At 42.5% G+C, this 13758-nt stretch overlaps 1 protein-coding gene across 3 annotated transcripts in view; it reads left to right on the forward strand.

The window, feature by feature from the left end:
* The window catches only part of LOC105478936 (SEH1 like nucleoporin), a 39056-nt gene that overhangs the window by 1992 nt on the left and 23306 nt on the right, over positions 1 to 13758 (forward strand). For all 3 annotated transcript variants that reach the window (XM_071085731.1, XM_011736681.3, XM_071085730.1), the window contains exons 2-3: positions 2218 to 2268; positions 5838 to 5984. In XM_071085731.1, the coding sequence (XP_070941832.1) occupies positions 2218 to 2268; positions 5838 to 5984 (198 nt within the window). The remainder of the gene's footprint in view (positions 1 to 2217; positions 2269 to 5837; positions 5985 to 13758) is intronic.

Below are 13758 nucleotides of genomic sequence, written 5' to 3' on the forward strand. Positions count from 1 at the left end.
CGAACCCCTGGGCTCAAGTGATCCTCTCACCTCAGCCTCCCAGAGTGCTGGGATTACAGGTGCGAGTCACCTTGCCCAGCCTGCTTATGTCCATTTATTCCAGAGTACTTTTTTTTTTAAAGGAGGAGCCATGTATTTATTTGTATATATTTTTAAATGAACAAGTAATATATTTTTCTTTTTAGAGAGTAAAAAAATTACAGGCTTATTGCTAATGTTTGTTAATATTTATTGATTTCCTCTGTTTTTCCTTTAACGTTTTAAATTGCCATGGTACAGTGTGTGTATATACATACATGTCTTGTGAGAAATAGTGTTGTACTGAAAATTTTCATTAGTTTAGCATTTTATGTATTTTGAATGATTTTCTTAGGCTAATTCCAGAAGAGAAATTAGTGGATATTTTAAAAACTAGTGAAGAGAATTGGCAAATTGCTATTTTTCAGGTTATACCGTTTTTATACTGCCAGTGATAGTATTGATTTCATAGTGTTGTTGCCCTCGTTACATTTTTAATAGGTGAAATTGGCACCTTCTTACTGTAATCTATATTTTTTCTGGGTAATAAGGTTCAATTTTTTTGTCTTGAGATGGAGTCTTGCCATGTTGCCCAGGCTGGAGTGCAGTGGCTATTCACGAGCGTGATCAAACTCCTGGGCTCAAGTAATCCCTCCTGCCTCAGCCTCTTGAGTAGCTGGGACTACAGATGTGCACCACCATGCCTGGTTTCAATATTTTTGCTTTACCATTTGTTACATGTACAGTTGAGCCTATAGTTTGTAGATTCTGTATTTTTTGAATTTGTCTACTCTGAAATTTACTTGTATCCCAAAAGTCACACTGCTTTTGCAGTCATTTGTGCATGTGTGCGGAGTGGTGAAAAGTTTGAGTCTCAGGACAGACGTTTCCCATTGATATGAAACCAGGCGATACTCTATTTTGGCTCGTACTGTAAGCAGGTGTTTTTTGTGATCTATTTAGTGCAATGATTTTTTCATTGTTTGTTCTTTCTATTGGTGATTTCGCTGTTTAAAATGGCCTCCAAGCCTAGTGCTGAAGTGCTGTCTGGTTCCTATACAGAAGGAGGCGATGTGCGTTAAAGCGATAGTACGTGCGTTAGAGAAGCTTCCTTCAGACATGAGTTATAGTGCTGTTGAGTGAGTTCAATATTGATGAATAAACAATATGTATTAAATAAGTTCTCTTTAAACAGAAACACACATTAAACAAGGTCATGTACTGACTGGTTGACAAAAATGTAGACCAGAGACTCAAAGGAACCTAACCTAGTATTTCCCCTGGGAGCAATGTTTCTGTGGTGGAGGAGACACTGTAGAAAACAACTACTTTGTTTTTTTTTTTTTTTTTTTTTGAGACGGAGTCTTGCTCTGTAGCCCAGGCTGGAGTGCAGTGGCCGGATCTCAGCTCACTGCAAGCTCCGCCTCCCGGGTTTGCGCCATTCTCCTGCCTCAGCCTCCTGAGTAGCTGGGACTACAGGCGCCGTGACCTCGCCCGGCTAGTTTTTTGTATTTTTAGTAGAGACGGGGTTTCACCGTGTTAGCCAGGATGGTCTCGATCTCCTGACCTCGTGATCCGCCCATCTCGGCCTCCCAAAGTGCTGGGATTACAGGCTTGAGCCACCGCGCCCGGCCTAAAACAACTACTTTGAATAAGGAGATTTGATTGTAACTAATTATCTCTGTTATTTAGAGCTCAGCTTCCTGAATCCCTCAGTGCCTGGCCCAGTGCTTGACATATTCAAGGTTCTCTCTCTCTATATATATTTTTTGAGACAGGAGTCTCGCTCTGTTGCCCAGGCTGGAGTGCAGTGTTGTGATCTCAGCTCACTGCAACCTCCGCCTCCGGGGTTCAAGCCTCAGTCTCTCTAGTAGCTGGGACTACAGGCATGGGGCACCACGCCTGGCTAATTTTTGTATTTTTAGTAGAGACGGGGTTTCACCACGTTGTCTAGGCTGGTCTCGGACTCCTGACTTCGTTTGCCTTGGCCTCCCAAAGTGCTGGGTTTACAGGCGTGAGCCATCGCACCCGGCCTCCCAATAAATATTTAATTGAATGAATGAATGTTTACTTGCTGGTTGTATTCTTTTGTGAATTATATGTTCATCCCTTTGCTTGTACACTGATTCAGTCTTACAGTTTTTCGTATCAATTTGTAGGAATTTTTGTATAAAATATCTGCCTTTTATTTTCTTGTAGGTCTGGGATAAAAGTGAAAGTGGTGACTGGCATTGTACTGCTAGCTGGAAGGTTAGTGTTTATTTTTACAGTTATTAATAATACAGAAATATTTACTGTTTATTGCATAGTTACCAATGAATTGTTTTGAGAAAATGATAAAATTAATATAGTAGTTCTTTTCCTGGAGAGACATTTTACTGTTTTTCACTATTAAAGTAACAAGTGTGTTTCTCAGAATTTGAGAGTAAGAAAATCTGTAATTATGTAGCATTCTAACATAATTATCTTAGTAATTCAGAATATTCGTTTTTCCTTTACGTATTTTAATAGTTGTAATGTTATATACATAGTTTTCTCTTTAAAAAAAAACCATTACTCAAGTAGAAATTTTTTTCTTTTTTTTGGGGGGACAAAGTCTTACTCTGTTGCCCAGGTTGGAATGCAGTGGTGTGATCTTGGCTCACTGCAACCTCTGCCTGTTGGGTTCAAGTGATTCTCCTGCCTCAGCCTCCTGAGTAGCTGGGACTATAGGCACGCACCACGATGCCCGGCTAATTTTTGTGTTTTCAGTAGAGATGGGGTTTTGCCATGTTGGCCGGGCTGGTCTCAAGCTCCTGACCTCAGGTTATCTGCCCTCGGCCTCCCGAAGTGCTGAGATTATAGGCGTGAGCTACCGTGCCCAGCCAGGTAGAAATTTTCATACCTTAAAAGTCATCCATTTTAAATGTATAGTTCAGTGAGTTTTAGTCAACTTACAGAGTTGTGCAGCCATCACTGTGATCTGGTTTTAGAACATTTCTCTCAAACTCAGACGTTTACTTGTGGCCTCTTCCCACTCCAAGCCCCAGGCAACCACTGATCCATTTTCTGTCTCCATAGGTTCCTCTCACCTACCCTCCTCTGCCCTTTTCTTGAGCTGGAGTTTTGCTCTGTCGCCCAGGTCGAAGTGCAGTGACGTGATCTCGGCTCGCTGCAACCTCGGCCTCCTGGATTCAAGCAATTCTCCTGCCTCAGCCTACTGAATAGCTGGCAATACAGGCACCTGCCACCACGCTTGGCTAATTTTTGTATTTTTAGTAGAGACAGGGTTTTACCATGTTGACCAGGCTGGTCTCAAATTCCTGACCTCAAGTGATCCGCCCGCCTTGGCCTCCCGAAGTGCTGGGATTACAGGCGTGAGCCACCGTGCCCGGCCTGGTTTATCCTTTCTAGAAATGTCATAGAAATGGAATTCTGAAATACATAGTCCTTTGTGTCTGGTCACTTTCCTTTTGCATGTTTTGAGGTTCATCCATATTGTGTCATGTGTCAGTTGGTTCCTTTGATACTGAGTAGTCAGTTGTATATATATTGCCACGTTTTGTCTGTTCACCAGTTGATGGACATTTGAGTTGTTTCTAGTTTTTGGCTATTACGAGTAATGCTAAGAACGTGCCCTGTAAGTCTGTGGACATACATTTTCATTTCTTTTAGATAGATGCCGAGGAGTGGAATGTAAGTCTGTGGACATACATTTTCATTTCTTTTGGATAGATGCCGAGGAGTGGAATTGATGGGTTGTGTATACTTAGCTTTCTAAGAAACTGCCAAACTCTTCCAAAGTGACTGTGCCCACCAGCCGTGTGTGAGGTTCCAGTTTCTCTGCATCCTCACCTGCACTTGATGATACCTTTTTTATTATAGACGTTTTAGTTGTTGAGAAGTGACCACAAAATCATTGGATTTTATTTCTATTTCCTTAATACCTCATGTTGATTATTTTTTCATATGCTTATTTGCCATTCATGTATCTTCTTTTGTGAAAGTTCTATCCAAACTCCCCCCCTCCTTTGAGGTGAGATTTACATATCATAAAATTAATACTTTTAAAGTAAACAGTTAATTGGCTTTTACTTAATTTACAGTGTTGGGCAGCTATCACCTCTTTCTAGTTCTAAAACATTTTTATCATTCCAAAAGGAAACCCCTATCTCTTGCTTTTAAGCCTAACGTATTTCATATGTACTTTTCTGTATCTTTAAAGGTTTTTTATTAATAGCCAATAAAAATACCATTTTACTTAACTAATGGATATTTAAGTTTCCATTTTATTGTTATGAGCATCTTTGTGCAAACCTTATGCTTTAGTTAGATTGCATTTTACTGTAAATCTAATAAAACGTACCTGCCTTAGTGTGCATTTTTAACTTTATAGCCCTGTATAAGTAAGAATTAAAGATGGTACAGAAAACACTGGACAAAACAAGGTTAAAAAATAAGGGTGCAAAATGTACCTTTAGTTGGTGACATTACCATGTTGAAGTTGTTGGTTAAACTATTTTTATGTTGTTGACTGTAAAAAATTTTAGCTATAGAGTGTGAAACACATTTTCTGCATGTTGTTTGTTATTATACAGTATTTTCCCTGAGAGGCACCTAGCAAATTTTTTTGATGGTGACATTCTTTAAGATCTTTATATCCCTTCTCCGATCCCCTCCACTCCCACCCCTTGGCCAACATGAGGGGTGTAAGGATTTGGGCTTCCCCTTATCTGCTCTTCATATAGTAGTCTATTATCAATAGACTATATTGTCAGTTAAAATCATTTGAGCATTTTATGGCTACAATCTCTATATATTATTAGACTTTTGAAGCAAATTTTTTTTTTTTTTTTTTTTTGGAGACAAGGTCTTGCTCTGTCACCCAGGCTGGAGTGCAGTGGTGCAATCTTGGCTCACTGTAGCCTCAACCTTCCAGGCTGAAGTGATCCTCCCACCTCAGCCTCCCAAGCAGCTAGGACCACAAGTGCTGCACAGCACCAAGCCTGACTAATTTTTTGTAGAGATGGGGTTTTGCCGTATTGCCCAGATTGGTCTCGAACCCCTGGGATCAAGCAGTCTGCCCACCTCAACCCCCCGAAGTGCTGGGAATACAGGTGTGAGCCACTATGCCTGGTTGAAGCAAATTTTTTTAAAAAGTATTTTTTTCATTGAGCTATAATTTATATATCATAATGTGCACCCATTTAAAGTGTACAATTTAGTGATTTTAAGTATATTCATTAAATTGGCGACCACCACCACTTCTAATTTCAGAACATTGTTTGCCACCTCTAAAGGAAACCCAGCACTCATTTAGCCGTCACTTCATGTTCACTCTGCTCCCAGCCCCTGGTAACCACTCATCTACTTTCCATCTCTGTGGATTTTGGAGCAAATAAATCTAATGTTATTTATTTTATTAGATAGGTATTTTCTGTAGAAAGAATTTACAAGTAAAATGGTGGACCTGTAGAATCCTTGTTTTAAAGGTTGGTTACGCTAAACTCTGAAGCAACTCTCCAACTATCAGCACTGGAAAGTAGTAAACTTTATCTGGCTAGATTTTTGTTTTATTAGTAAAATGTGAAAAGAACTGAACTCCAGAAGCGCTATAATCCTAAGTATAGAATGTCTTCTAAAGGTTAAAACATTGTGGATTTAACTTTTTATTTACATGTTATGTTGATCAGTTTTCTCCTCTTATAGAAGTAAAACCATATTCTGTTTCCTCACATAAAACCAGTGTTTATGAAATATGAATAAACTAAGTTTTTAGGGAAAAAGGAGCCCTGGAATAACGAATATCTGTTCTTTTCTTTTTCTTTTTGATTCCCCAGACACATAGTGGATCTGTATGGCGTGTGACATGGGCCCATCCTGAATTTGGACAGGTTTTGGCTTCCTGTTCTTTTGACCGAACAGCCGCTGTATGGGAAGAAATAGTAGGAGAATCAAATGATAAACTGCGAGGACAGAGCCACTGGGTGAGACATTTGTTGGTATTCTGGGGACTGGGAAGACATGAGTAGCCAAGGAGCACTAGTCCCAAGGGTACCTCAGATAATTGGTAAAATATCACCACTCCCCTCTATTTTTACCAGTTCTAAAGTTCTTCCTTCCATGTTTTTTTTTTCTTGTTTATTTCATTTTAACTTGGGTCTGAAGCAATGATTAGGAGCATCATTGCATTGCTTATAACTTTTATGATGAATCCAGAATATTTGCATTGTATTTGATTTTACCTATTAGTGTATTTTATAATAGTCGTATATGATTTTTAAGTATTCTGGCTCACTGCAGTCTCAAACTCCTGGCCCCACCTCAGCTTCCTGAGTTGCTGAGATTATAGGCGTGAGCCACTGTGCCTAACTCTAAAATTCTTTTTGTTTTTTAACCTTAAACTCTTAAGGGTTAATACAATTCTTTTTTTTTTTTTTTTTTTTTTTTGAGACGGAGGCTCATTCTGTCGCCCAGGCTGGAGTGCAGTGGTGCGATCTTGGCTCATTGCAAGCTCTGACTCCCGGGTTCACGCCATTCTCCTGCCTCAGCCTCCCGAGTAGCTGGGACTACAGGCGCCCGCCACCGTGCCCAGCTAATTTTTTGTATTTTTAGTAGAGACGGGGTTTCACTGTGTTAGCCAGGATGGTCTTGATCTCCTGACCTCATGATCTGCCCTCCTCGGCCTCCCAAAGTGCTGGGATTACAGGCGTGAGCCACCGTACCCGGCCAAGGGTTAATAAAATTATTTTAAAAATGTTTCTTCTGTTTTGTGGTTACTTTTGTTTTCTTAGAAAATATACTCTTCTCGACTGGGTGCAGTGGCTCACGCCTATAATCCCAGCACTTTAGGAGGGCGAGGTGGGCGGATCACCTGAGGTCAGGAGTTTGCGACCAGCCTGACCAACATGGAGAAACCCCGTCTCTACTAAAAATACAAAACTTAGCTGGGCGTGGTGGCTCATGCCTCTAATTCCAGCTACTCAGGAGGCTGAGGCAGGAGAATCGCTTGAACCCAGGGGGCAGAGGTTGCCGTGAGCTGAGATCGTGCCATTGTACTCCAGCCTGGGCAATAAGAGTAAAACTCCGTCTCAAAAAAAAAAAAAAAAAAAAAAGAGAGAGAAAATATACTCTCCTCATGCCTGTAATCTCAGCACTTCGGGAGGCCAAGGCGGGTGGATCACCTGAGCTCAGGAGTTTGAGACCAGCCTGACCAACATGGTAAAACCCCTTCTCTACTAAAAATACAAAAATTACAAAAGCTAGCCAGGCATGGTAGCAGGTACCTGTAATCCCAGCTACTCTGGGGGCCGAGGCAGGAGAATCATTTGAACCCGGGAGGCAGAGGTTGCAGTGAGCCGACGTCGCTTCATTGCACTCCAGCCTGGGGGACAACAGCGAGACTTCATCTCAAAAAAAAAAAAAAAAAAATACACTCTCCCTTATCTGCATCTGCTTTTATCGCTGTCTTTGCCTGACTGGATGTTTGAATTTGGGCAAGAACATAATATAATCTGTGTGCTGTTGAAGTTCCTCATCTATAAAGTGAAAACATTGAACTAGATTATATGTAAGACTCCTCCTAGCATTTTCATATGAAGGTATTATCATCTGCAGGCTTTTTTACCCCCTTTTATGATTTGTTTTTTGTAATAATCATGCACATGGTATAACTTTCAAAAGAAACAAAAGGAAGTATGTAGTGGGAGTGTCCTGCTGTTACCCCTCACCTACCCTCCCTAATGCATGCTACTACATTAGAGCCAGTCGCAGCTCATTGCCGTCTCAACCTCCTGGGCCTAAGCGATCCTCCTACCTTCGCCCCCCAGGTAGCTGGGACCACAGGCGTGCACCACAGGCTAATTTTTTTATTTTTTATTTTGTAGAGATGGGGTTTCACCATGTTGCCCACGCTGGTCTTGAACTCCTGGACTCAAGCAGTTCTTCCGCCTAGGCCTCCCAAAGTGCTGTGATTATAGGCATGAGCCACTATGTGGGCCATGATGCAGTTTTTTATTGTGGTAAAATATGTATAATGTAATATTTCTCGTTTTAGCTGTTTGGTTTTCTTTTTTCCCCCCCCACACAGAGTGTTGCTCTGTTGCCCAGGCTGGAGTACGGTGGTGGGATCCCGGCTCACTGCATTCTCCGCCTCTGGGGTTCAAGCGATTCTCCTACCTCAGTCTCCTGAGTAGCTGGGACTACAGGCATGTGCCACCATGCCCAGCTAATTTTTTTGTGTTTTTTGGAGAGACAGGGTTTCACCATGTTGGTCAGGCTTGTCACGAACTCCTGACCTCAAATGATCCGCCCGCCTTGGCCTCCCGAAGTGCCGGGATTACAGGCGTGAGCCACGGTGCCCGGTCCATTTTAACTATTTGTAAGTGGTATAATTCAGTAGAATTAATTACGTTCACAGTGCTGTGTACCCATCACTGTTATCTATACCCAAAACTGTTCATCATTGCCAACATAAACTCCGTATTGTTAAAGAATGCCTCCCCCTTCCTCCTCCCTCTACCCCCATTCAACTGTCTATCAATTTGACTAGGTACTGCATATAAGTGGAATCACAGTATTTGTCCATTTGTGACTGGCTTGTTTCACTAAGTAAAATGTTTTCAAGGTCTGTCCATATTGTAGCATATATTAACTTTATTCCTTTCTGTGGGTGGGTAATATTCCATTGTGTGTGTATACCACATTTTATTTATCCGTTCATTTGTAGACGGACCCTTGGGTTATTTCCGCTTCATGGCTGTCGTGAATACTGTGAGCATTGTTGTAAAGATAAACGTTTGAGACCGTGCTTTCCATTATTCTGGATATATACCTAGGAGTACAATTGCTGGCTCATATGGTAGTTCTATGTTTCACGTTTTTAGGAACTGTCCGACTTTTCCATAGCAGCTACACCATTTTACATTCCTACCAGCAATGCTCAACGGTTCCAGGTTTTCCACATCTTCATTAGCACTTGTTATTGTGCTTTTTATTGTAGCCATCCTAGTGACTGTGTTGTGACGTGGTATCTCCATTGTGGTTCTGATTTGCATTTCTCTAGGAATTACTGATGTTGACCATATTTTCATGTGCTCATTGACCAATTGTATGTCTTCCTTGGGAAAATACTATCCATTTCCTTTGCCCGTTTTTTAAAATGGGTTTTTTGTTGTTGTAGGAGTTCTTTATATGTTCTAGATATTAATCCCTTATCTGGTATAGGTTGAGTATTCCTTATCCATAATGCTAGGATTCAGAAATGTTTTCGATTTCGGATTTTGGAATATTTGCATTTATACTTTTACCAGTTAAGCATTTGCCTACTTATTTATTCACTTAATAGAGTTGCCCAGGCTGGTCTTGAACTCCTGGGTTCAAGCGATCCTCCACCTTGGGCCCCCCCCGAGTGCTGGGATTACAGGTGTGAGCCACCATGCCCGACTCCAATTAAGCATTCTAAATCCAAAACTTTGAGATTCATAATGCTTCAATGAGCATTTTTTTTGAGCATCATGCCAGTGCTCAAAAAGTTTTGGATTTTGGAGCATTTCAGATTTCAGATTTTTGGATTTCGTATGCACAATCTGTAAATGATTTACAAATACTTTCTCCCATTCTGTGGGTTGCCTTTTTCACTCTTGATGATTTTCTTTGATGCACAAAATATAAAAATTTTGAAGTCTAGTTTATCTATTTTTTTCTTTTGTTTCCCATGCTTTTGGTGTTATATCCAGGAAAGCATTGCCAAATCCAGTGTCAGGAAGACTTTCCCCAGCGTTTTCTTCTAAGATTGTTATAGAATCCTCAATTCAGGCTTTGTATCCCCAGTGCGGAGCTGAGACCAAATACTGAGTCACCGGTTCTTGGAGATAGAGAAAGGTTTATTTGATTTGACTAAAGCAAGAAGGTGGGAGGGCAAGATCTCTTAAATCCATCTAAACAAAAGGAAGCAGTGGGTAGTTTTTAATGTGACTAGAGAGTAAGGGATGGGGAGTTTCACAGAATCTAGTGGAAAAAGTCTGTGTTTTTTTAGTCTCCGGTAATGCCTTGAGCAACCAGACATCTGGTTGTTAGCAGCTGGTAACAGTGTCCCTGAAGCCATTCATTTCTTCTGGCAACATTTTTCTTTACGTGACCCTGAAGTTATCTCTTCCTGCTTGACAAAAAAAAGCAGTACATCAACAGTTTATCATTATATTGTTTGCAACAAGGAATATTTAGCAAAAAGTGAGTAACATGTGCAAGCAAGCAAGGGCCTGACAAAAATTATTTATTTCAGTCATTAAAAAATGCTAGGGTGCTGAAATCTAGTTTTCCCAGCACCATTTATTGAAAAGACCGTTCTTTCTCCTGTTGAATGCTCTTGACACCTTCGTTGAAAATTAATTGGCTATATATATGGAGGATTGCTTTCTGGGCTCTCTTGTGGACCACTGGTCTGTAGGTCTCCTTGTCCTAATAGCGCACTGTTTTAATTCCGGTAACTTTGTAGCTTGAGTGGCTACTCAGACTGTTTTACAGCTCTTCTAGGGGGAGGAGTATGTCTGATTGCCTTTGCACTAGGGATTCCCTAAGCCAAACAGCTGCTTATGGGGAGGAGGGAATAGAAATTTAGACTTGTAAAGGATTTTTTGGCATTAAGTCGGAGGTGTGTCAGTTCAGTATACTATAGGTTGGATTTGGGAGTGGTGGCATAAGAAGGACTTTTCTTCGAACTTCAAGATACTTATTTGTATTTAGTTTAGTCACCTTTCATTAATATATTAGCAGTGGCGAATCCATTTGTGTGTGCAGCAACCTTATTTCTTGCTTCCTCAGAAGAAAGAATTCTACCTAGGGGCATAAGGCAGAGTAAGAGACTAAGGTAAGTTTTAGAGCCAGAGTGGAAGTTTGTTAAAGAATTTTACAGCAGAAATGAAAGGAAGTAAAATACACTTGGAAGAGGACCAAGTGGGTGACTTGAGAGAGTCAAATGCGTGGTTTGACCTGTTGTAACTGAGCGAGTTGTGGACAAACGCCACACTGTGAGACTAATTCAGGAGTCCTTTTATTGCCGGCCACCGAGAGACGGCTAGTGCTCAAAATTCTCTAGCCCCGAAGAAGGGGCTAGATCTCTGTTTATACCATGGTCTAAATCGGGGAGGGGGAGTTTAGCTGAAGCATTTTTTACAGAAGCAGAACAGGCAAAAAGTCAAAAAATTAATTGGTTACAGAAGCAGTTACAGAAAAATAAACAGTTCCAGGCGCAGGGACTGAAACTGTCACAGAGAGATAAATGCAGGGGCTTTAAGTACCATCCAGCGAGCGCGTCCCCGGGAGCTGCTGATTGAACTTGCCTCAGTATCTTACCAGCAAGTGCGTTCCTGGAGTCCGCTTGCCCTCGCTACGCCTTTCACGGGGGGAGGTAAGGTGGGCTGCAAGTGAAGGCACTGAAACGGAGTCTGTCGGGCTCTCTCAGCTAAGAGAGGCAATCCGGTTAAAGCAGACCTTTGACTTGGGTGGTCAGACGTTGGCGTGCTTCCCGGGGTTGCGTCTCTTCTCCTCTGATTCCCCCCTGGGGTGGGCAGTCCGCGTGTGCGGTGGCCCGCTCGTGCTTGGGAGGGCTGCGTGTGCGGTGTGTTTACCGGAGTTGTGCATATGCTCGCTTGAGGCCTTCTTCCCTTACCAGAATGTTCCTAGAAGGTCGTACATCGGCTGGGTTCCGCCATTTTGCCTCTTAGTGCGCATGCGTGAGCCGCTCGTCCGCCTCCTGCGGTCTCCCCAGGCGCTGCCGGTCGCCGGTGTCCGGGGTTTCTGTCTGTTCGGAGACTGCGTTCGCGGGCGTGGCTGCAGCCAGTGGTTAGTTCAGAGAGAGAGTTTAACCACGGCCTGCCCGTCTCCGCATGGTTGCTTGGTGTTCCTGGTGGGGTGGGGTCCTCTGCTGCCCTGCTCCTGTCTGACGACCCACTGTAACACATGCGCTGATTTTCTCAGCATCTGTGTTTGTAGTATTCATTGGGGTCTGTAGACAAATGTTTGCTAAGGTGTTATCTTTGAAGTGTATGTAATATCATCCTTTTAATATTGAGACTCTTGTTTTTTGAGACGGAGTCTTGCTCTGTCGCCGCGGCTGGAGTGAGTGGCGCGATCTCAGCTCACTGCAAGCTCCACCCTCTGGGTTCCCGCCATTCTCCTGCCTCAGCCTCCCGAGGAGCTGGGACCACCGGAGCTCACCACCACGCCCGGCTAATTGTTTTGTATTTTTTAGTAGAGACGGGGTTTCACAGTGTTGGCCAGGATGGTCTCGATCTCCTCACCTCGTGATCCGCCTGCCTCGGCATCCCAGAGTGCTGGGATTACAGGCGTGAGCCACCGTGCCCGGCCAATATTGAGACTCTTTAAGAAGCATTTTGGTAACCATAGACAGTAATCTGTTGATTTCTAAACTTTATTGACTTTTTTTTTTTTAAACAGAGTCTCGCTCTGTCACCCAGGCTGGTGAGTGGCATGATCTCGGCTCACTGCAGCCTCCGCCTACCACATTCAAGCTATTCTACTGCCTTAGCCTCCCTAGTAGCTGGGGTTGCAGGCTCCTGCCATCACGTCTGGCTAATTTGTATATTTTTAGTAGAGATGGGGTTTCACCATGCTGGCCAGGCAGGTCTTGAGCTCCTGACCTCAAGTGATCACCCACCTTAGCCTCCCAAAGTGCTGGGATTACAGGCGTGAGCCACTGCACCTGGGCTTATTGATGTTTTTAGTAAGGTTTCATCTTATCTGTGTGCCGGAAGGTAACTTTTAAATGTGATGTTGGAATTTTACAGTGATCACAGAGCTTGCTTTCTACCATTCTTTTGGTCTCTGTTAAATGCCTTCACTTAAAAGTGCATGGTAGCTGCGTGCAGTGGCTCACACCTGTAATCCTAGCAACTCGGGAGGCTGAGGTGGGAGGATCGCTTGAGGCCAGGAGTTGGAGACCCATCTGTGCAACATAGTGAGACCCCCATCTCTAAAAAAAGTAAGAAAAACTAGCTGGGTGTGATGGCAGGTGCCTGTCATCCCAGCTACTGGGAAGGCTGAGGCAAAAGGATCACTTGAGCCATGATCATGATACTGTATTCCAGCCTGGGTGACAGAGCAAGACCCCGTCCCTAAGAAAAAAAAAAAAGAATAATAGTGGTCCAAATGGGATTAACAGAAAATTACTCTTGAGAGAAGAAATTGCATGCCTTCCTTAGTGTTTTTTTTTTGTTGGTTTGTTTGTTTTTTGAGACAGGGTCTTGCTCTGTTACCCAGTCTGGAGCACAGTGGTGCGATCTTGGCTCATTGCACCTTCTGCCCCACTGGCTCAAGCAGTCCACCCACCTCAGCCTCCCGAATAGTTGGGGCCACAGGCGTGCACCACCACACCTGGCTATTTTTCTTTTTTTTTTTTACATTTTTAGTAGAGATGGTGTCTTGCCATGTTGCCCAGGCTGGTCTTGAACTCCTGAGCTCAAGCAATCTGCCTGCCTCGGTTTCCCAAAGTTTTGGGATTACAGGTGTGAGCCATCATGCTCAACTCATTTACTGTTAAAGGATCTAATACCTGCAGCATGCTTTATATGACAAAACTACTTGTCTGAAAATTCTAACATTTTCTGTTTTTTTCTGACCAGTCTGCTTAAGAGAGATTACTTATATAATAAAGGTAGGCTTTTGGAGGTAGACTTTTTTTTTTTTTCATTAAAGGGAGTAATTAATTATAGCTAGCAAATTTGTTAGTGATTCCCAGCTATA

The sequence above is a fragment of the Macaca nemestrina genome, chromosome 19, assembly GCF_043159975.1.
Source record: "Macaca nemestrina isolate mMacNem1 chromosome 19, mMacNem.hap1, whole genome shotgun sequence".
NCBI classification, from domain to species: Eukaryota; Metazoa; Chordata; class Mammalia; order Primates; family Cercopithecidae; genus Macaca; species Macaca nemestrina.